Raw genomic sequence first — 22,479 nt, forward strand, 5'->3', positions numbered from 1 at the left:
GCTACCATCTTGAATTGTGCTTGAGGAGACCAGGTCTTTGATGGTTTCCAGGTGGTGTAACCTCATCCGGCGCCGCTCAGCAGCAATGCTGTATTCCATCTGCTCTTCAGAGGTTCTGGGAATCACAGGCTTCAGCTGCACCTGGCAAGAGAGGGATATTTACATCAATGAAACAAATGCAGTTAAAAAGTTTACCTTTTTTAATTATTTCATGGGATGTGGGCAACGCTGGTTAGGCCAGTATTTATTGCCCATCCCCAATTGCCATTGAGAAGGGGGTGGTGAGCTGCCTTCTTGAACCGCTACAGTCCATGTGGTGCAGGTATACCCACAGTGCTGTTAGGGAGGGAGTTCCAGGATTTTGACCCAGCAACAGGGAAGGAACTGTGATATAGTTCCAAGTCAGGATGGTGATTGGCTTGAAGAGGAACTTACGGGTGGTGGTGTTCCCATGTGTCTGCTACATTTGTCCTCCTAAGTGGTAGATGTCTCTAGTTTGAGAGATGCTGTTGAAAGAACCTTGGTGAGTTGCTGCAGTGCATCTTGTAGATTGTACACACTGCTGCTACTGTGCATTGATGGTGGAGGGAGTGAATGTTGAAGGTGGTGGATGGGATGCCAGTCAAGCAGGATACTTTGTCCTGGGTTGTATCAAGCTTCTTGAGTATTGGAGCTGCACTCATCCAGGCTAGTGGAGAGTATTGCATCACACTCTTGATTTGTGCCTTGTAGATGGTGGACAGGATTTGGCAATTCAGGAGGTGAGTTACTTGCTGCAGAATTCACGGCCTCTGACCTGCTCTTATAGCCACAGTATTTACATGGATAGTCCGGTTCAGTTTCTGGTCAATGGTAACCCCCAGGATGTTGATAGTGAGGGATTCAGTGATGGTAATGCCATTGAATGTCAAGAGGAGATATCTGGACTCACTCTTGTTGGAGATGGTTATTGCCTGGCACTTGTGTGGCAAATGACTCAATACATTATTGGGTTAATTTACCAAACCCCACAAAAGTGGCCATGGCAGGTTCCCTCATTTGATCATTATCCAGTGATTCAGCTCCAAGTCCATGTTTGGATGTCCGGTGAGAATGGGATGAAGTATAATATTATGTGTCCCAATGTCAAATAGCCCACTGACATGGTCATGAATGAAGAATGCCCAACTGAACATGGTTCAGATGGCTGCCGTGCCCATGGAACTTTAACACAAGAATCGGACTCTACAGGAGAGCAGCAATGGGGAGAGAAAGCTGTGATGATTTGAAGAGAGAAGACTTGGTTCAGCAAGACAGAGAAAAAAAATTCTCTAAAAGCAGCAAAATATTACTGCCAACACAAGAAACAGGACAATTTGACATGCAAGGGCCAGGAGATACAGATGTGAGCCTATCACTCACATCACCATGTACTGGTTTCAACCATGCGGCTGTGGGAAGTGTTGAGCGCAGGTGAGGAAAGTTACTGCTGGTACGCCCATTTTACAATATGGGAGCAGGAAGGGTGACATGGGTCTCACAAGGCTGTTAGGTATCAAGCTTTAGGAAGCACATTACCCTGAGATTGTTTCTTGTTTGTATGATGAAACTATCCTAAGGCACGCAGAGGGCAAATACACGAAATGGAATCAATGCTTTCTGGAAAGTTTGCCAGATGTTTGTGATTGCATGTTCTGAAGCAAAAGCATACCGTCATACCAAAATCACACCATCTGTATACCGACTGTGGGGCAAGCATCGGGTGCCCTTGTTACCTCAACCAGACCAGCAAATGGCCTTACCGCACTGAAGGCAATCTCCTGACTTTTATCAGAACAGTTACTGCAGAATTATTAACTATTTGGTAACCTGAGATCAGCCTAACCAGAGTCACTGTTGATTGAGGTGCATTTCATTTATTTGCAAAGTTTTTTTAAATGATTAACTATTTTCAAAGTTACAGTGATTAAGAAAACATTATAAAGCGCTGCCAGAATTCAACTTGTTAAAATCAGATTATGACTCATTTGATATAGGAAGTTAGTATAAAGTCAAATAATCAGGCAAGTAATAAGGCAGCTGAATTGTCATGGTACTGATGAGCAACACAGTGGTCGTGAGCTTCAATCCCAATATGACAAAGTGCAAAACTGAACTCAAAGAAATCTTGCAAGTTATGAGCTGGCATCAGAAAATAACCATTAAAAAAGGGATCAACTGATTCACTGATGTCCTTCAGAAAAGCGAGCTTGCCAACCTTACCTGGTTTAACCCTAAGTTCTGGAATTTCCTCCACTCTCTGCCTCTCTCTCCTTCTTTAAAGGCACTCCTTAAAGTCTCTCTTGGACCAAGCTTTTACGCACTTATCCTGTGTCTAATTACATATATCATGTCAAATTTTGCTTGGTAATCTCCTGTCAAGTGCCTTGGGATACGTTTCTACATTAAAAGCACGACATAAATGCAAGTTGTTGTTGGTTACATTAGTAGGTGGTGCACTAAGACCATGCAGCCCATGTAATTAAGTGAGCAGGAGGGCATGTCAGAAGCAGCAGCAGGCATATCTGAAAATAAAGTGCTAACTACTGAAGCTACAATACAGGACTATATGCAGGCTAAATAGTGGAAGCAGCTAAGTGTGCCGACAACCAACAGATCAGATCAAAGCTCTGCAGTCCTGCCATGTCCAGTGGTGAATGGTGGTGAACAATTAAACATCTAAATCAGAAGATGAAACACCACAAATGTGCTCTTCCACAAGGATAGGGGAGCCCAGCACGTCAGTGCAAAAGACAATGCTAAAGCACTTCAGCCAGAAAGTGCCAAGTGAATGATCCATCTCGGCCTCCTCCTATGGTCTCCACATCATAGGTGCCAGTTTTCAGACAACTCAATTCACTCAATATCATGAAATGACTGAAGGCACTGGATACATCAAAAGCTATAGGTCCTGACAACATTCTAACTATGGTGCTGAAGACTTGTGCTCCAGAACTAGCTTCACCTCTAACCAAACTGCCCCAGTACAGCTACAACACTGGCATCTACCCAATAATGTGGAAAATTGCCGATGGCCTGTATGTCCTGTACAAAAAGAGGACAAATCCAATCTGCCCAAACACCACACATCAGTCTATTCTCAATCATCAGCAAAGTGACAGGAGGTGTCATCAAGAGTGCTATCAAGTGACATTTACTCATCAATAACCTGCTCACTGACTCTCAGTTTGGGTTGCATCAGGGCCATTCATCTCCAGATCTCATTATAGCCTTGGTCCAAATTCAAGAGGTGAGGTAGGAGTGACTGCCATTGATATCAAGGCAGCATTTGACCAAGTGTGGCATCAAGGAGCCCTAGCAAAATTGAAGTCAACGGTATTCGGGGGGAAATCTCTCCATTGGTTACAGTCATACCTAGCACAAAGGAAGATGGCTGTGGTTGCTAGAGGTCAATCATCTCAGCCCCAGGACATTGCCGCAGAAATTCCTCAGGGTACTGTCCTAGGCCCAATCATCTTCAGCTGCTTCATCAATGACTTTCCCTCACTGCAATCATAAGGCCAGAAGTGGTGAAGTTCGCTTGTGATTGCACTGTTCACAGCCATTGGCAGCTCCTCAGATACTGAAGCAGTCCACATGCAGCAAAACCAGACAACATGTAACATTTGTGCCACACATATGCCAGGCAATGACCATCTCCAACAAGAGAGAATCAGTATGTTTCCAATGAGGATGGAGGCGTTGCTCGATCTGGTTCTGGAGAATGAGGTGAGTCAAGCAGATTAAATGTCAGTAGGGAACACTTGGGGGACAGCAATCTTAGTAACATAAGATTTAGGTTGGCTATGGAAAAGGAAAAGGAGCAAACCAGAGTAGAAATAAGTAATTATGGGTGGGCCAGTTTAAATCAGGTGAGGACAGGTCTGGTCCAGGTAAACTGGAATGAAAGACTGGCAGACAAAATTGTCACAGAACAAACTGCTGCCTTTTAAGAGGAGAGAGTTTGGGTACAGTCAAAGCACATCTGCAGGAGGGGAAGATAAGACAAACAAAGTCAGAGCTCCCAGGAAAAAAGCGATAAAGAGCAAGATGAAGCAGCAGAAGAGCATATATGATAGATAACAGATTGATAATACAGGTAAAAGCCAGCTGAATATAGAAATTTCAGAAGATAAGTAAAAAAATTAATATGTGAAGCAATGAGAGAATATTTGAAGAGACTAGCAGCTAACATAAAAGGGAATCCCAAAGTCTTCTTTATGCATATAAATTGGAAAAGAGTAGTAAAAGGAGAAATAGGGACGATTAGGGATCAAAAAAACAGACTTACATATGGATGGAGAGGGCATGACTAAGGCACTAAATGAGTACTTTGCATTTGTATTTACGGAGGAAGAAGATGTTGTCAAGGTCATAGTGAAAGAGGATGTAGTGAAGACACTAGATAGGTTAAAACTTGATTAAGAGTAGGTACTAGAAAAGCTGGCTGGACTTAAAGTTGTTAAGTCATTTTTTTTTAATTCATCCATGGGATATGGGCATCGCTGGCTAGGCCAGCATTTATTGCCCATCCCTAATTACCCTTGAGAAGGTGGCAGTGAGCTGCCTTCTTGAACCACTGCAGTCCATGTGGTGTAGGTACACCCACAGTGCTGTTAGGGAGTTCCAGGATTTTGACCCAGCGACAATGAAGGAACGACAATATATTTCCAAGTCAGGGTGGTGAGTAGCTTGGAGGGGAATTTCCAGGTAGTGGTATTCCCATGTATCTGCTGCCCTTGTCTTTCTAAATGATAGTGGTCATGGGTTTTGAAGCTGCTGTCTAAGGAGGACCGGTTCAGACTGAGAAGAACTTTTGTTTCTTCATATTCATTCATGGGATGTGGGCTTCGCTGGCTGGGCCAGCATTTATTGCACATCCCTTGTTGCCCTTGAGAAGGTGATAGTGAGCTGCCTTCTTGAACCACTGCAGTCCACTTGGTGTAAGTACACCCATAATGTTGTTTGGGAGGAAGTTCCAGGGTTTTTACCCAGAGACAGTGAAGGACAGCGATATATTTCCAAGTCAGGATGGTGAATGAATTGGAGGGGAACTTCCAGGTGGTGGTGCTCCTGTATATCTGCTTCGCTTGTCCTTCTAGATGGTAGTGGTCATGGGTTTGGAAGGTGCTGTCTAAGGAGCCCTGGGTGAATTCCTGCAGTGCATCTTGCAGATGGTACACACTGTGCATCGGTGGTAGAGGGAGTGAATGCTTGTGGGTGGTGTCAATCAAGCGGGCTGCTTTGTCCTGGACGGTGTCAAGCTTCTTGAGTGTTGTGGGAGCTGCACTCATCCAGGCAAGTGAGGAGTATTCCATTACAAGACTTGTGCCTTGTAGACGTGGACAGGCTTTAGGGAGTCAGAAGGTGATTTACTCATCGCAAGATTCCTTGCCTCTGACCTGCTCTTTTGGACACAGTATTTATATGGCTAGTCCAGTTCAGTTTCTGGTCAATGGTAACCTCCAGGATGTTGATAGTGGGGATTCAATGATGGTGATGCCATTGAACGTCAAGGTTAGACTCTCTCTTGTTGGAGATGGTCATTGCCTGGCACTTTTGTGGTGTGAATGTTACTTGCCATTTGTCAGCCCAAGCCTGAATATTGTCCAGGTCTTGCTGCATTTGGACATGGACTGCTTCAGTATCTGAGTCATCGATAATGGTGCTGAACATTGTGCAATCACCAATGAACATCCCCATCTCTGACCTTATGATGAAAGGAAGGTCGTTGATGAAGCAACTGAAGATACTGTAAGAAGGGTGGAAATGCAGAGACACTGATCATAATCTTTCAATCCTCCTTAGATATAGGGATGGTGCCGGAGGACTGGAGAATTATGGATGTTACACCCTCATTCAAAAAAGAGTATAAGGATATGACCAGCAAATACAGGCCAGTCAGTTTAATCTTGCTGGTGGGGAAGCTTTTAGAAATGATAGTTCAGGACAACATGAATAGTCACCTGGACAAATGTAACTTAATTAAAGAAAGTGAGCACAGGGAAAATAGTGTTTAACTAACTTGATTGACTTTTTTGATGACAGAACAGAGAGGATGTTGAGGTTAATGCAATTGAAGCGGTCCACATGGACTTCCAGTTTGATAGTTTGCTACATAACAGGCATGTCAGCAAAGTTGAAGTCCATGGAACAAAAAGGGCCAGTGGAAGCATGGATTTTGAAGTTGGCTGAGTGACAGGAAGTGATGAGTGGTTGTTTTTTGGACTGGAGGAAGATATATAGTGGGGCTCCCCAAGGGTTGGTGTGCGGACTGCTGCTTTTCTTGATCTATATCAATGGCCTAGACTTAGGTGTGCAGGTCACAATTTCAAAACTTGTAGATAGCACAAAACTTGGAAGTATTGTGAACTATGAAACAGATAGTGATAGACTTCAGGAGGACAGAGGCAGGCAGGGTAGAATGGGCAAACGTGTGGCAGATGAAATTTAATGCAGAGAAGTGTGAAGTGGTACATTTTGGTGGGGATAATGAGGAGCGCCAATACAAAATAAAGAATACAATTCTAAAGTGGGTGCAGGAGCTGGGGAATTTGAGGGTATATGTGCACAAATTGATAAAGGTGAAATTGCAGTTAATAAGGTTTAAGGGATCCTGGGCTTTATTAATCATGGTATAAAGTTTAAAGAAAAGTAAGGACATTATGATGAACATTTATAAAGCACTGGATCAGCTTCAACTGGAGTAGTGTGCCCAATTCTGAGCACTGCATTTCAGGAAGGATGTGAAGGTATTCGAGAAAGGTTTCTTGGGAATGGTTCCAAGAATGGGGGTCTTCAATTACAAGAATAGATTGGAGAAACTGAGGTTATTTTCCTTGGAGAAGAGAAGATTGAGCAGAGAAGACTGAGTGGAGATGATACAGATGTTCAAAATCATGATGGGTCTGGGAAGAGTAGATAGAGAAAAACTCTTCCCACTGCCAGAAGGTCAAGACCCAGAGGACACCAAATTAAGATAACTGACCAAAGAATGAGACCACATGAGGAAAATCTCTTTTATGCAGAGACTGGTTAGGATTTGGAATGCACTGCCTGGGAGAGTGGGAGGAGGCAGATTCAGTTGTGGCTTTCAAAGGGAATCTGGATAATGACCTGCAGAAAAAAATTTGCAGGGCTTCAGGGTAAAGGCGGAGGAATGGGACTAGCCAAGTTGCTTTTGCAGAGAGCTGGCAAGGACACGAAGGGCTGAATGGCCTACTTCTGTGCTGTAACCATCCTGTGATTCTTTCATTCTAACAATCACCCCATGACATACTACAGCATTACCATAATTGATTTCCCCAGCTAAACATTCTGCACTTTACCATTGATCAGAAACTTAACGGGACGAGCCATATAATTACTGTGGCAAATAAGACCAGGTTACAGACTGGGAATTCAAATCAACCAAAAAAGTAACTAACCTCCTGACCCTTCAAAGTGCGTCCACCATCTACAAAGCACGAGTCAGGAGTGTGATGGAATATTCTGCATTTGCCTTGATGGGTGCAGCTCCAACAACACTGAAGCAGCTCAACACCACCCAAGACAAAGCAGCATTCCTCTTGATCAGCATTCCATCCGCCACCTTCAACATTCACTCCTTCCACCACCAGTGCACAGTGGCAGCAATGTGCATCATCTACAAGAGGCACTGCAACAGCTCACCAACCCTCCTCTGACAGCACCTTTCAAACCAGCTGCCTCTTTCAACTAGAAGGACAAGAGCAGCAGACATATGGGGAAAGCACTACTTGCAAGGTCCCCTTCAAGCCACACACCACCCTGACTTGGGACTATAATGCTGTTCCATCAGTTGTTGGATCAAAAATGTGGAACTCCCTCCCTGGGTGTGAACAATATCTATTCTAGATGTACTACAGTAATTCAAAAAAGATGGCTCACCACCATCTTCTTGAGGCAATTAGGGATGGTCAATAAATGTTGGCCTTGCCAATGTTGCCAACATCCCATGAATTTAAAAAAATCACATAGGACCCAAAAACAGATTTCCTAGCTTATAATTCACCTGTGTCTACATGTAAATTCCAAGCAAATAATCCTACAGAAAGCAACTTGGAATTCCATCAAGCAGTCCTGGAGAACAGGAGATTCCTTCCTCTGACTGAGCTCTGGTTTGTAGTCAGATGCACATTGTTTGACAAATCAACCAAAAAAGTAACTGGGTGAACCTCTAGCATCAGTACGCTTTGGATTCTGTGGGATTAATTAACTGGTGATGCCAATACACCCATTACAAGTGGGGCTTAATATGAATGGCTGAGAAATTGGGCTTATTAATGCTCATTTTTGGGCATCACATGAGCCCCAGAGCTTCAAGATGGCAAGGTGCACGCACACACTTGTGAGGCGATTTGCACTGGATGCAGTACTAATGCAGACATTAATACGCATGCAGTGACTGTCACTGGAAGCATGCAGAGCAGACAGAACACATATCAATCAGCATCCACAGCTGATTTTATGCCAGAGGTGCCACTTTGGAGTTCAATGTTCCACTCAACACCCTCTCTTGAACTCACACAGCGGAATAAGCATTCAGCAGCAGGTAGGACTCCCCACAAGCACAACTTAAAGGGATCATCAAATATGTACAAGTTGGTTGCTAGTTGATTTCTTCTGGTTGTTGCTATGATCCTACAAGTGCTTGGTATTTTCCGTATTTGTTTTAAGTTGCATAACTCTACAGGAATTGGTGTACAGCAGGCTTTGAGGGACTTTTTGTTGACTTCAAAGCTTCTGTACAAACCAGTTGTTTCCAGACATGGATGAACTAAGGATTCCCCTTAGTATACAACATGACTTGGAGAATGAACAGGCAGGCAGAGTAGGATTAACTGCTGGAAGGGCTCTCAGCAGGGGTCATATTCACCCAGGGTACTCGGGGAGAGCTTCTCTCACCTCAAACTCAGTGAGGAATAACGTATGACCTTTGCACATCAGTAAGGAAGTTCTCACCAAAATCTGCTACCTTTTGCTGTCACAAGTGCAATTTCCAAACAGCGCTAGAAGTATATTACCGGTGTGTGTAAAGGTGACCATGGTGCTAAGCTTTGATATGTTCCACTTCCTTCCAGACCGGAACTGGACATGTTTGCAACTTTTCAGTTTGTTGTATACTGCTGTGTAAGGGAGGTCATTAAAGCTCTCTATCCATTGAAAGCTAACTACATATCATTCCCTTTCGCCAGGGAGAAACAGGGGGAGCGAGTATGTGGCTTTGCTAGGATTGCAGGCTTCCCCAAAGTGCAGGGTTCCATCGGCTGCACACACATTGCCTTGCAGTTACATGTCAACTCTGCCTTATACCAGAACTGAAAGGGATTCCATTCCCTCAATATTCAGTGTGTCAAGCTGAAAATGATGCAGCTAAATGCCCAGTATCCTGGCAGCAGTTATGATACCTTCATTCTGCGTCAGTCCTTTGTGTCAGCTGCACTTGAGCCACCACTACAAAACCAAGGGTCGTTACTGGACAAGAAGGGTTACCTGCTGATGACAGGACTGATGACTCTGGTGCATAATCCAAGCACACAAAGGCAGCATGCATGCAATTAAAAGTCATGTTGCCACATGAAATAAGTCAGAGCAGAAACATATCTGCTGCCTGGACTAGTCTGGAGGAGCTCTGCAGAACTCGGGAGAGTGGGCGTCAAGATTTATGGTGGTTTACTGCATGCTGCAAATCTTCACCATCATGAGAGCACAGTCCTTGCCATCAGCTATACAGTGAGCAGCTCAGAAGGAAGGGGGGGAGGGGACAACATATAGAGCCCCAGTCTAGCTGGGCTGTATGTGAAGAACTGATCTTAGTGCTATGCCAGTAACTGCAACCTTATCTCCCCTTTGTCACTTGGCCTTAATGCAGAAATAAAAGCAACCATAAAATAAACATTCCAAACAAATTTATAAATAAATCATGACATAACACGCAAAACAGTCAACTAATCACCTTGTGCATTCCCTTAGTTTCTGTCTTCCTTGTGTTTTTGCCTGTCCTAGTTGTCCTACACAATGCTATCTGAGTGGCTGCATCAAGACTGGTGAAGGCTGCTGATTTCAATAGAGGAGACTGTGACGGTTTTGCAGGTTGACATTGAGCAGCTCTGGGCATAAAAGGCCAGCTGTGGGCTGCATCATCTTGACATAAGCAGCAGGAGTCTGGGCTGGCTGGCTGACAGGTGTCAGCAATGGCACTGTCAGAATGGCAGCGATGGGAGGATAAATGCTGTCTTCTTGAGAGAGGACAGTAGGTTCATGCTCCATTAAGTCACTGCCACTCCCGGGGAGGTGTCTCTTCAATTCTAACAATCTGTTGGAGATCAGATTATTGGATTGCTGTGACGCCCTGCAAACCTCTTTGAATGGAGTAATTCACAGCCATGATGGCAGCAATATGAGCTTACATGACTGCAGCATGCAGACATTTGGTGCCTGCTGCTGGTGCTGCAATGGAAGCTGCAACATTGCACATCAGATGGTTGGGTCCACAAGTATGCGAACAGAGTTGACCACCGTTTCTATGCTGGGAAGGATGTGGTCCAAGTTCTGAACAAAGTCCTGTGCCAAGTTGATGCTGGACTTTTCCACATTGCTTGGCACTGACCACAGGTTTTCTGTCAGGCTTCCCAATGCATCAAGCATTTGGTGTGCATTCCCATCAGCATTTTTTTTTCTGGGCTGCCCCAGTGAAGTCCTCAACTGAGTCTTCTGCTGCAGACCAGTGTGTGACCTCACCTTCCAAGCACCCACACGCATAACTTACTCTGTGCCTTGACTGAAGCGCATTTGTGCCTGGTGCCTCACCATCTGCAAATTCCACTTTTAATCTCTCCTCTAAGATACGTGCAGTACCAATATCGGAGCGAGTCTGTGAAATCAAGCGACAATGTTGTGTCTTCGTCATCATTTCCTTCTTAGGTAACTGAAAGCAGAGAAACACAAGGGCAAGATTGTGGTATGGGGAACAAGGTAAATTAAGAGGTGGGTGCCTACACTTTAAGCAACTTGTAAATCAGAAGAGATTATGGGATAAGCGGGAAGAGGAATGTGAGAAAGAGGATTATACATAAGGATACGGTCATCTTCAAAGGTCTCAGCCCACCAGTGGCCACGACCTCTGCAGTGGGTGTGCCAATAATGGACAGCACCATCGCTTCCACGAGAGTTAGGACATGCTGGCATGCCTGTCCCCATTCACTTAATTCCTGCTATCTCCAGTTATACGCCACCTTATCCTGCAGAACAGGGGAAAGTGTATCTATGAGTGTTGTTTAATCCATTTAGCAGGTGTGGCTGTCATGGTTGACTAGCTGACAGCATCTGCAAGCTGTAAAGTCTGGGTGTGAGGCTTACAGCAATAATAAGTGCGTGAGGGTGAAGTGAAAGGTGTGAATATTATTTATGAGACTCGAATGATAATGATTATTAGTGAATAAGTGATGGGGTGTGGTGATTTGAGCAGAGTCTGAAGCTGCTGGTGCATTTGAAATTGCGTTTACTGACCTTGAACACTTTTGTGAGATCATCGAACTTCTTGCAGAACTGCACCCAGGTCCTTGGGGCATGATTCTGGGCATTGACATTGCACGTCTGTATTCCCATTGCCTTTTGACCATGAACCTGGAGGGCTGTCTGGTCCCCTTTGGATACAAACCATCTCCCCTCCGTTCCACCTCCTCCATGAAGACCTTGAGTGCAGCCTCTGAAAATCCTGCAGCCTGCTCTATTCCCAGTTGTGTCACTCCTCACTCTTTTCCAGGTCAGATTCTCTTTAAATCCCAGCATCTGCTGTAGCCACAATGCACCTCTTACTTAAGTGGTGCAGGATAGCTTTAAGTGGATCTAGCCACTCATGACCCCTTGCTAATGCATCCAGCCAATCAACAGTGCCATAGAGCTGGCTGAGCGCAGAGATCATTCAAAGAGCAAGCAGCAAAAAGTTTCACACTGTCCGCATTCCAATCAACAGATGTGGGTGAATTGAGTATCATGATCCCTGCACCCATTTTTAGGTGCTATCCAATCTAGTCTCCATAATGTTTACACTGAGACACAAGTATATGCACCTACATAGATTTGCATGCAAGGGATAAAGGGATATTCACACATAAATACAGCAATAAATACACAGTCAACTCTGAATGCAAACATCTATTCATCAATTCATCGTGCACACAAACACGTAGACAGAAATACATAAACACAAGTACAAACATTTATACATGTAAGATTTGTAACAGTTTAATATTTAGCAAATGATTGACAATTACTATCCTTTATTTTAACACTATCTTAGTAAAGCACTGAATTTTGTTCTGTTTTATTTTGTTAACGAACAGTTCAGTTCATTAGTGTTTAGTAGGGTTCAGTTTTAGGTAAATGGTAACAAATGGTTTGACCCTTTACACAAAAACACAAGTAGTAGTAGGAGTAGAACATATGGGCTGTCGAGCCTCTTCCTTCATTCAATACGACCTTGGCTGGTCTTGGGCGTCAACTCCATTTTCCCATCTGCTCCCCATATCGCTTGATTCCCTGAGAGAATCCCTATCCAAGCCTTAAATACATTCAAAGATGGAGCATCCACAACTCTCTGGGGTAGAGAATTCAAAATATTCATTACCCTTTGAGTGAAGTAATTTCTCCACATCTCAGTATGAAATGATCAGTCCCTTTATGCTGAGATGGTGTCCCCAGGGACCAATTTAGTGAAACTTCACAGTACCACTTCCAATGCAAGTATATCCTTCCTTAAATATGGAGACCAAAACTGCACACAGTGGTCCAGATGTGGTCTCACCAAAGTTCTGTCCAACCGAAGCAAGACTTCTTCATTCCTGCATTCCAATCTCCTTGCAATAAAGGCCAAAATGCCACTTGCCTTCCTAATTTCTTGCTGAATCGGCTCAGAGTTAATAAGCTGGTGTCTGAGCTGCGAGCACTGTGACACACCAGGGAGGGAGAGTTACCTGGACACTGCATTTCAGGAGACAGTCACACCCCTTAGATTAATTACACTAAATTTCGACCGTGGTCAGATACAGGAGGGCGTGACTGTGAGCAAGACAGGTATAGGGATCCAGAACGTAGCTTTGGAGGAGCCCCAGCCAGTGCCCTTGTCCAACGAAGTACGAGGTCCTTGCACCCAGTGTGGACGAGGGCACAGACTGCAGGGAGGATGAGCAAACTGACAACAGCACCGCAGCACAGAGCGCCATTCAAGTGGGGGGAGAAAAGGGAAATGTAGTAGTAATAAGGGATAGCATAGTTAGAGGGATAGAGCAAAGACAGCAAAGACAGAGAGTCCTGAAGGCTGTGTTGGCAAGGTTAAGCACATCTCTTCTAGGCTGCAGAGGAACTTGGAGTGAGAGGGGAAGGGGTCCAGTTGTCATGATCCACGTGGGTACCAATGACATAGGCAGGACTAGGAAAGAGGTTCTGCTGAGGGACGAGCAACTCGGGGTTAAGCTAAAAAGTAGGACCACAAAGGTAATAATCTCCAGATTACTACCTGAGCCACGTGCAAATTGGCATAGGACAAATAAGACTATAGGGGTAAATATGTGGCTCAAATATTGGTGTGGGAGAAATGGGTTCAGATTCATGGGGCACTGGCCAGTACTGGGGAAGGAGAGAGCTATTCCATTGGGACGGGCTTCATTTGAACAATGCTTGAACCAGTGTCCTGGCAAATCGTATAACTAGGGTTGTAGATAGGACTTTAAACTAATTAGTGGGGAGGGGGGTTCCATTAAAGTGAAGTTTAAAAAATGAAAAAGAAATGAGAGAGCAGAGGTGCAGAGCAGTGAAAAGGTGAGTGATAATCAAAGTGAGACAGGAAGGGGCAGAAGATATAAGCAGAAGACTGCAGCAGAAATTAGAACCAGAATGAGCAATAATGGTAAAAACTCAAAGCTTAAGGCTCTTTTTATCCGAATGCCTGCAGCATTTGTAACAAGATAGATGAGCTGACAGCACAAGTAGAAATAAATAAAGATGACTTAACAGCTATTACAGAGACGTGGTTGCAGGGTGACCAAGACTGGGAACTCAATATTCTAGGATATTCGACGTTCTGCAAAAACAAGCAAAAAGGAAAAGGAGGTGGGGTAGCTTTGTTAATAAAGGAAGGTATCAGTATGGCAGTGAGTAGTGATATAGGTGCAATAGATCATGATGTGGAATCAGTTTGGGTGAAAATAAGGAATAGCAAGGAGAAGAAATCACGGGTGGGAGTGCCCCACCCCCCCCCAAGGGTTGCCTCACTGTAGGACAAAATATAAATCGGGAAATAATGGAGGCCTGTAAGAAGAGTGCTACAATAGTCATGGGTGATTTTAATCTGCATATTGACTGGACAAATCAGATTGGCAGGGGTAACATGGAAGACAAATTTGTAGAGCGCATCAGGGATTGTTTCTTAGAGCAATACGTTGCAGAACCTACCCGGGAACAGGCTATTTTAGATCTAGTAATGTATAATGAGGTAGGGTTAATAAGAGATCTCGTCGTTAAGGATCCTTCAGGGGGTAACGATCACAACATGGTCGAATTTCAAATTCAGTTTGAGGGCGAGCTACTTGGGTCTCAAACCAGTGTCCTCAACTTACATAAGGGCAATTACAGAGGTAAGAAGAAAGAGTTATCTAAAGTGGGCTGGGAAAATAGACTAAGGGGAAGGTCTGTGGATGAGCAGTGGCAGATATTTAAGCAGATATTTCATAACACTCAGCTAAATTTATCCAGGTCAAAAAGGAGGACTCAGTGAGAAGGATGAAACACCCTTGCTTAACAAAGGTGGTCAAGGAAAGTATCCAATCAAAAACTAAGGCATGCAAAGTGGCAAAAACTAGTGGTAGGCCAGAGGATTGGGAATTTTTTTAGGAACCACAGCGGATGACTAAGAAGCTAACAAAGAGTGAGAAAATTGATTTTGGAAGTAAATTGGCAAGAAATATAAAAACAAACAGCTAGAGCTTCTACGGGTATATTAGAAGAAAGAGTGGCTAAAGTGAGTGTGGGACTCTTGCAGGATGTGACTGGAGAATTGATAACAGTCAACAAGGAAATGGCAGATAACTTAAACCAATACTTTGCATCAGTTGTCATAGTGGAAGACACTATAAACATCCCAAAGATATCAGATAAGCAAGGAGCGATGGGAGGAAAGATCTTGTAACAGTCTCTATCACGAGGGACAAAGTATTTGACATACTAGTTGGACTAAGGGCAGGCAAGTTGCCAGGATCTGATGGCCTGCATCCAAGGGTTTTAAATGAAGTGGCCACAAAGATAGTGGAGGCATTGGTCGAAATATTCCAGAATTCACTGGATTCCAGAGGGTCCCAGCTGATTGAAAAACTGCTAATGTGATGCTCCTGTTCAAGAAGGGAGGGAGACAAAAAGCAGGAAACTATAGGCCAGTCAGTCTTAGGGAAAATGCTAGAGTCCATTATTAAGGAAGAAATAACAGGACATTTAGAAAAGCTTAACACAATCAAACAGAGTCAATGTGGTTTTGTGAAAGGGAAATCATATTTGACAAATTGGCTAGAGTTCTTTGGGAATAAAACAAACAGAGTAGCTAAAGGGGAACCGGTAGATGTAGAGTATTTGGATTTCCAGAAGGCATTCGATAAGGTGCCACATAATTGCACAAGATAGGAGCTCACGGTATTGCAGGTAATATATTAGCATGGAGTGAGGATTGGTTAACACACAGAAGACAGGGAGTCAGGATTAATGGGTCTTTTTCAGGTTGGAAAGATGTAACTAGTAGAGTGCAACAAGGATCAGTCCTAGTGCCTCAATTATTTATTACCTATCTTAATGACTTGGAGGAGGGGGCAGATTGTAATGTATCCAAATTTGCTGACAATACAAAAATAGATGAGAAGGCATGTTGTGAAGAGGACATAAGGAATCTGCAAGGGGATATAGATAGGTTGAGTGAGTGGTCAAAAACCTGGCAGATGGAGTTTAATGTAGGAGAGTGTGAGGTCATGCACTTTGATAGGAAGAATCAAAAAGCAGACTATTATTTAAATGGAGATAGATAGACTCCAAAAAAGTGCAGTATAGAAGGATCTGGGCGTTCTTGTGCATGAAACAGAAAAAGTTAGCATGCAGGCGCAGCAAGTGATTAAGAAGGCAAAAGGAATTTTGGCCTGTATTGCTAGGGGGTTGGAGTTTAAAAATAGGGAAGTCTTGTTACAACTGTACAGGGTGTTGGTGAGGCCACATCTGGAGTGCTCTGTACAGTTTTGGTCCCCATATTTAGGAAAGGATATACCGGCATTGGAGGCAGTTCCAAAGAGATTCACTTAGTTGATTCCAGGGATGAAAGGGTTGACTTATCAAGAACAGCTAAACAGGTTAGGCCTTTATTCATTAGAGTTTAGAAGACACATACAAGGTTCTGAGAGGGGCTTGACAGGATAGATGTTGAGAAGGTATTTCCACTAGTGGGGAATCTTGATCTAGGGGACATATTTACAGAATAAGGGGACACTCATTTAAAACTGAGATGTGAAGGAATTTCTTCTCTCAGGGGGCAGTGAATGTCTGGAATTCTCGACCTCACAGTTGTGGAGGCTGGATCACTGTAAGTATTTAAAGAGGAGGTAGAAAGATTTTTGAAATATTGGGGAGTTGAGGGCTATGAGGAGCTGGCACGAAAGAGGAGTTGAGGCCTGGGGCAGATCAGCCATGATCTTACTGAATGGTATTTCTAATGTTTCTAATCTACACTCCACAAATAAAAGGAGATAACAGGGGCATTTCTAACCTAACCCACACAGCAGTAGACTGATGAGATCGGGGTGCATAGAGATCATTGAAAAGTAATTTGAGGTGGACTGTAAAACCAGTGTTCCATATTCCACCCAGTCCACTGGATTTGCTGCTCGACAAGTTAGGTTAAAATGCAATGATTCTTCAATAAGGTGAATGTATTTCATTAACTAAAGCTTCTTTTCAGTCACAAACAAAGAACATACAGAAATTCAACCTGTTTCAACATCCATAGTCTTTAGGGGAAACTGTTACAGATTTTCCAATACTATTTTTGTGAAAAAGTGCTTCCTGATTTTATTCCTAAATTGCTCATTCAATAATCAGTCCCAATGCTGATAAACTTCTTTAGATGTTCAACTGTGTATCAATATGATTAGAAAGTTTGCATTTCAAGGCAATTATGTCTAAGGAACAATTTGACATCAGAGTAGATATTTATTATACAGCCTGGAGATCTCAGTAACTGTTTTAAGCTCACACTTTTACCTTTCCAAGTCCTGATCCCTTTGCCACAAATGTAGCAAACGCGTTACACACGTTCCATTGCATTCCACTTAAGGGATCTTCACAAGTGATTGCAATTCCGACCTAAAAAGAGTCACTTTTGAAATTAACCGATCTAGACAGCATGATCCAACAACATAAACCCCAACCCAACCTGAATCTCCAATCAAATGCTCTTCCCCTCATCGTTCAAGATTAATGCTCTGACTGTTGTGATACTGAGACTGGGGCACTACCATTGGCTTCAATACTCCTGGAATTGTGGCAGAGTCACTGCTCTAGTTTCTCATCTCAAACTGTGGATGGGATGTGTGGGGGAAGGGCAGTATTAAGCTTGACTACAACACTGTCTATGGACAAATAAGCTGCTGGAAGTTGATCACAGAATCTTTACAGTGCAGGAGGCCATTTGGCCCATCGACTCTACACTGGCTCACTGAAAGAGCAACCTACCTGGTCCCACTCCCCTGCGTTATCCCCCTAACCTTGCACATTCTCTCTTTTTAGTTAGCAATCCAATTCCCTTTTGAATACCTTGATCGAACCTGCCTCCACCACCCTTTCAGGAAGTTCATCCCAGACTCCAACCACCCTCTGGGTGATTTTTTTTTTCCTCACATCACTTCTACTCCTTTTGCCTCTTATTTTCAATCTCTTCCTCCTCGTTCTTGATGCTTCTTTGAGTGGGAATTTTTACACTCGTTTTGCACTATTTACTCTGTCCATACCCCTCAGGATCTTGAATACTTCTATCAAGTCTCCTCTCAGCCTTCTTTTCTCTAAGGAAAACAGACACAATCTCTCCAATCCAGCCTCATAGCTACAGTTGTTTGTCCCTAGAATAATTCTTGTGAATCTCCTCTGTACTCTCTTCAATGCCTTGACATCCTTCCTCAAGTATGGCACCCAGAACTGGACGCAGTACTCCAGATGAGGCCTAACTAGTGTCTTATACAAGTTCAACATGATCTCCTTACTCTTCTACTCAATTCTCCTATTAATAAAATCTATGACACCATATGCTTTATTAACTGCCCTGCCACCTTCAATGACTTAAGAACATATACACAGAGGTGTCTTTGTTCCTGCACCTCCTTTAGAGTTTCTCCCTTTATTTTATACTGTCTCCCCACATTCTTCCTGCCAAAATGAATCACCTCACACTTCTCTACATCGAACTTCATCTGTCACTTGTCTGCCCAATCCACCAACATGTCTACGTCCTTTTGAAGTTCAAGACTATCTTCATCACAGTTGACAACTCTTGCAATCTTTGTATCATCCACAAATTTTGACACATTCTGGGTCATTATTATATATCAGAAAGAGCAAGGGTCCCAACACTGACCCCTGGGGAACTCCACTACAGACCTTCCTCCAATCTGAAAAACAACCATTTATCACGACTCTCTGTTTCCTGTCACTCAGCCAATTTCTTATCTAAGTGCCGACTTTCCCTTTTATTCCATGAACTAGAATTTTGTTCACCAGTCTGTTGTGTGGCACTGTATCAAATTCCTTTTGAAAATCCATATCTACCACTTTCAAGCATTTCCCTTATCAAATTTCTCTGTTGCCTCCTCAAAAAAACTCCAGCAAGCAAGTTAAACATGATTTTCCCTTAATGAATCTATGGTGGCTTTCCTTAATTATCCCGCATCTGTCTAAGTGATTATTGATTTTGTTCTGAACTATAGCTTCCAGAGGTTTCCCTAGCACTAAAGTCAAACTGGCTGGTCTAGAGTTGCTGGCATTATTCTTGCACCACTTTTTGAACAAGGATGTGACATTCACGATTCTCCAGCCCTCCAGCACCATCCCTGTGTCTAAGGAAGACTGGAAGATTATCACCATTGCATCTGAAATTTCCACTCTCACCTCCCTCAGTACCCTTGGATGCATCTCATCCGGTCTTGGTACTCATCAATTTTAAGTAAAGATAGCCTAACACCACCTCGTTCTCAATTGTAAATTTATCGAGTGTGCCAGTTACCTCCTCTCTTACAATCGCCTGGGTAGCATCCTCTTCCTTTGTAAAGACAGATGCAAAGTACTCATTTAATACCTCTGCTACTTCTCCTGCCTCCACATGCAAGCGTCATTTTTAAATCCCTAATTGGCCCCACCCTCTCTTTTCCCATCCTTTTATTTATATGCTTATGGAAGACCTTGGGATTTTCTTTTATGTTAGCTGCTAGTCTCTTTTCATGCTCTGTCCTTGCTTTTCTAATTAGTTTTTTTCACTTCCCCTCTGGTCCTTCGATATTCAGCCTGATTCTCCATTGTATTTTCTACCTGGCATCATGTACTTCTTCCTTTTCATCTTCCCCTCTATTGCCCTCGTCATCCAGGGTCTTCTAGATTTATTTGTCCTAGATTTCCCCTTCAAGGAAATATACCTTGACATTGCTTGCAGTACCATCTGTTTGAAGGTAGCCCATTTTTGAGCCACCATATCTTTTGGCAACATTTGATTCCAATTCACTTGACTCAGATGCATTCTCATCCCATCGAATTTGGCTTTCCCCCAATTAATTATCCCTGCTCTGGATTGCTCCTTGTCCTTCTCCATGGCCAATCTAAACTTTATGATACAATAGTCACTGTCCCCTAAATGGTCTCCCACTGTTATTTGATCAACGTGGACCAACTCATTCCCCAGAACCAGGTCCAACAGTGCCTGTCCTCTCGTTGGATCAGAAACATACTGCTGCAGAAAATGATCTTAAACACACGTGAGGAACTCTCACCTTTCTTGTCCCTTTGCACTATTCCTATCCAAATCTATATTTGGATAATTGAAGTGCCCCATTATAGTTATAATTCTTGCACCTCTCTGTAATTTCTTCGCAAGTCTGATTCTCTACATCCCTCCTGCTAGTTGGTGGTCTAGATACGATACTGATCAATCCATCTATGACCCCTCTGGAACATCCTCTCTCCAGTACTGTAATGCCATCTTTAATCAATACTGCCATTCCCACTGCCACCCCCACCACCACCACACCACCGCCCCCCCCCCCCCCCCACCCCCACCCCCCCACCCCCCACCCCCACCGCCCCACTCTTCTTCCTTTCCTGTCTCCTAAATGCCTTGCATCTAGGAATATTTAATGCCCAGTCTTGCCCTTCTTAAGGAAGTGGCCCTAGAAATAATGGATGCATTGGTGGTCATCTTCCGAGATTCTATAGACTCTGGAACAGCTCCTACAGATTGGAGGGTAGCTAATGTAATCCCACTATTTAAAAAGGGAGGCAGAGAGAAAACAGGGAATTATAGACCAGTCAGCCTGACGTCGGTAGTGGGCAAAATTCTGGAGTCCATTATAAAAGATTTAATAGCTGAGCACGTGGAAAACAGTGGCAGAATTGGACAGAGTCAGCATGGATTTATGAAAGACAAATCTACTGGAATTTTTCTTGGATGTAACTAGTAGAGTTGATGAGGGGGAGCCAGTGGATGTGGTTTATTTGGACTTTCAGAAGGCTTTCGACAAAGTCCCACATAAGAGATTGGAGTGTAAAATTAAAACGCATGGGATTAGGGGTAGTGTGTTGAGATGGATAGAAAACTGGTTGGCAGACAGGAAACAAAGAGTAGGAATAAACGGGTCTTTTTCTGGATGGCAGGCAGTGACTAGTGGGATACCATAGGGATCAATGCTGGGACCCCAGTTATTCACAATATATATTAATGATTTAGATGAGGGAATTAAATGTAATATCTCTAAATTTGCAGATGACACAAAGCTGGGCGGGAGGGTGAGCTGTGAGGAGGATGCAGAGATGCTTCAGTGTGATTTGAACAAGCTGAGTGAGTGGGCAAATGCATGGTAGATGCAGTATAATGTGAATAAATGTGAGGTTATCCATTTTGGTAGCAAAAACAGGAAGGCAGATTATCTGAATAGCTATAAATTGAGAGAGGGGAATGTGCAACGAGACCTGGGTGTCCTCTTACACCATTCGCTGAAGGTGCAGCAGGTGGTAAAAAAAGTCAAATGGTATGTTGGCCTTCATAGCCAGAGGATTCGAGTACAAAACAGGGATGTCTTGCTGCAATTGTACTGGACCTTGGTGAGACGACACCTGGAATATTGTGTGCAGTTTTGGTCTACTTGTCTGAGGAAGGATGTACTTGCTATAGAGGGAGTGCAGCAAAGGTTTACCCGACTGATTCCTGGGATGGTGGGACTGACATATGAGGAGAGATTGAGTCGATTAGGATTATATTCGCTGGAGTTCAGAAGAATGAGGGGGGATCTTATAGAAACCTATAAAATTCTAACAGGACTAGACAGGGTAGATGCAGGAAGGATGTTCCCGAAGGTGGGGGAGTCCAGAACCAGGGCTCACAGTCTGAGGATATGGGGTAGACCATTTAGGACTGAGATGAGGAGAAATTTCTTCACCCAGAGAGTGGTGAGCCTGTGGAATTCGTTACCTCAGAAAGTAGTTGAGACCAAAACATTGTATGTTTTCAAGAACGTGTTAGATATAGCTCTGGGGTGAAAGGGATCAAAGGATATGGGGAGAAAGCAGGAGCAGGCTATTGAGTTGGATGATCAGCCATGAGCATAATGAATGGTGGAGCAGGCTCAAAGGGCTGAATGGCCTACTCCTGCTCCTAGTTTCTATGTTTCTTTGAGCCAAGTCTCTGTTATAGCAATAATAGCATAGTTCCATTTGTCAATCTGTGCCTGTAGTTCACCAATCTTATTAGCAACACTCCGTACATTCACATACATGCACTTTAATCTGGTTTATGCTTTTTAACTTTCCCCCTTGCTCTGACCCCATCTAATGACTTACTATAGCCTACTCCACTTCTATCAAACTCTCCATTTATTCTATTTACCTTGATATTACTCATGATATATCTCCCTTATCAATTAATACTTCTCTACTTACCACTGCCAGGTTTTCTCCTCTCCACTCTGAATTTCCCCTCAGGTTCCCATCCGCCTTCCAATCTTTAAACTCTCTCCAAAAGCACACGCAAACCTCTCCATCAGGACATTGCTCCCAGCTCTATTAAGGTGTAAATTGCTCTTCTTGTTCAGGTCCCACCTGCCCCAAAACTGGTCCCAATGCCTCACAAATCTAAAGCCCTCCCTCTTACTCCATTTCTCCAGC

The 22,479-nt window shown here is 43.5% G+C and overlaps 1 protein-coding gene across 3 annotated transcripts in view; it reads right to left on the reverse strand.

Annotated features, from left to right (window-relative positions):
• The window catches only part of acot11a (acyl-CoA thioesterase 11a), a 107,097-nt gene that overhangs the window by 42,585 nt on the left and 42,033 nt on the right, over positions 1-22,479 (reverse strand). For 2 of the 3 annotated variants that reach the window (XM_041208121.1, XM_041208122.1), the window contains exons 6-7: positions 17,326-17,427; positions 6-141 (exon numbers count right to left, since the gene is read on the reverse strand). In XM_041208121.1, coding sequence (XP_041064055.1) covers positions 6-141; positions 17,326-17,427 — 238 coding nt within the window. The remainder of the gene's footprint in view (positions 1-5; positions 142-17,325; positions 17,428-22,479) is intronic. The other variant, XM_041208123.1, reaches the window with a different exon arrangement.

This window comes from Carcharodon carcharias, chromosome 16 (assembly GCF_017639515.1).
Source record: "Carcharodon carcharias isolate sCarCar2 chromosome 16, sCarCar2.pri, whole genome shotgun sequence".
Classification (NCBI taxonomy): domain Eukaryota; kingdom Metazoa; phylum Chordata; class Chondrichthyes; order Lamniformes; family Lamnidae; genus Carcharodon; species Carcharodon carcharias.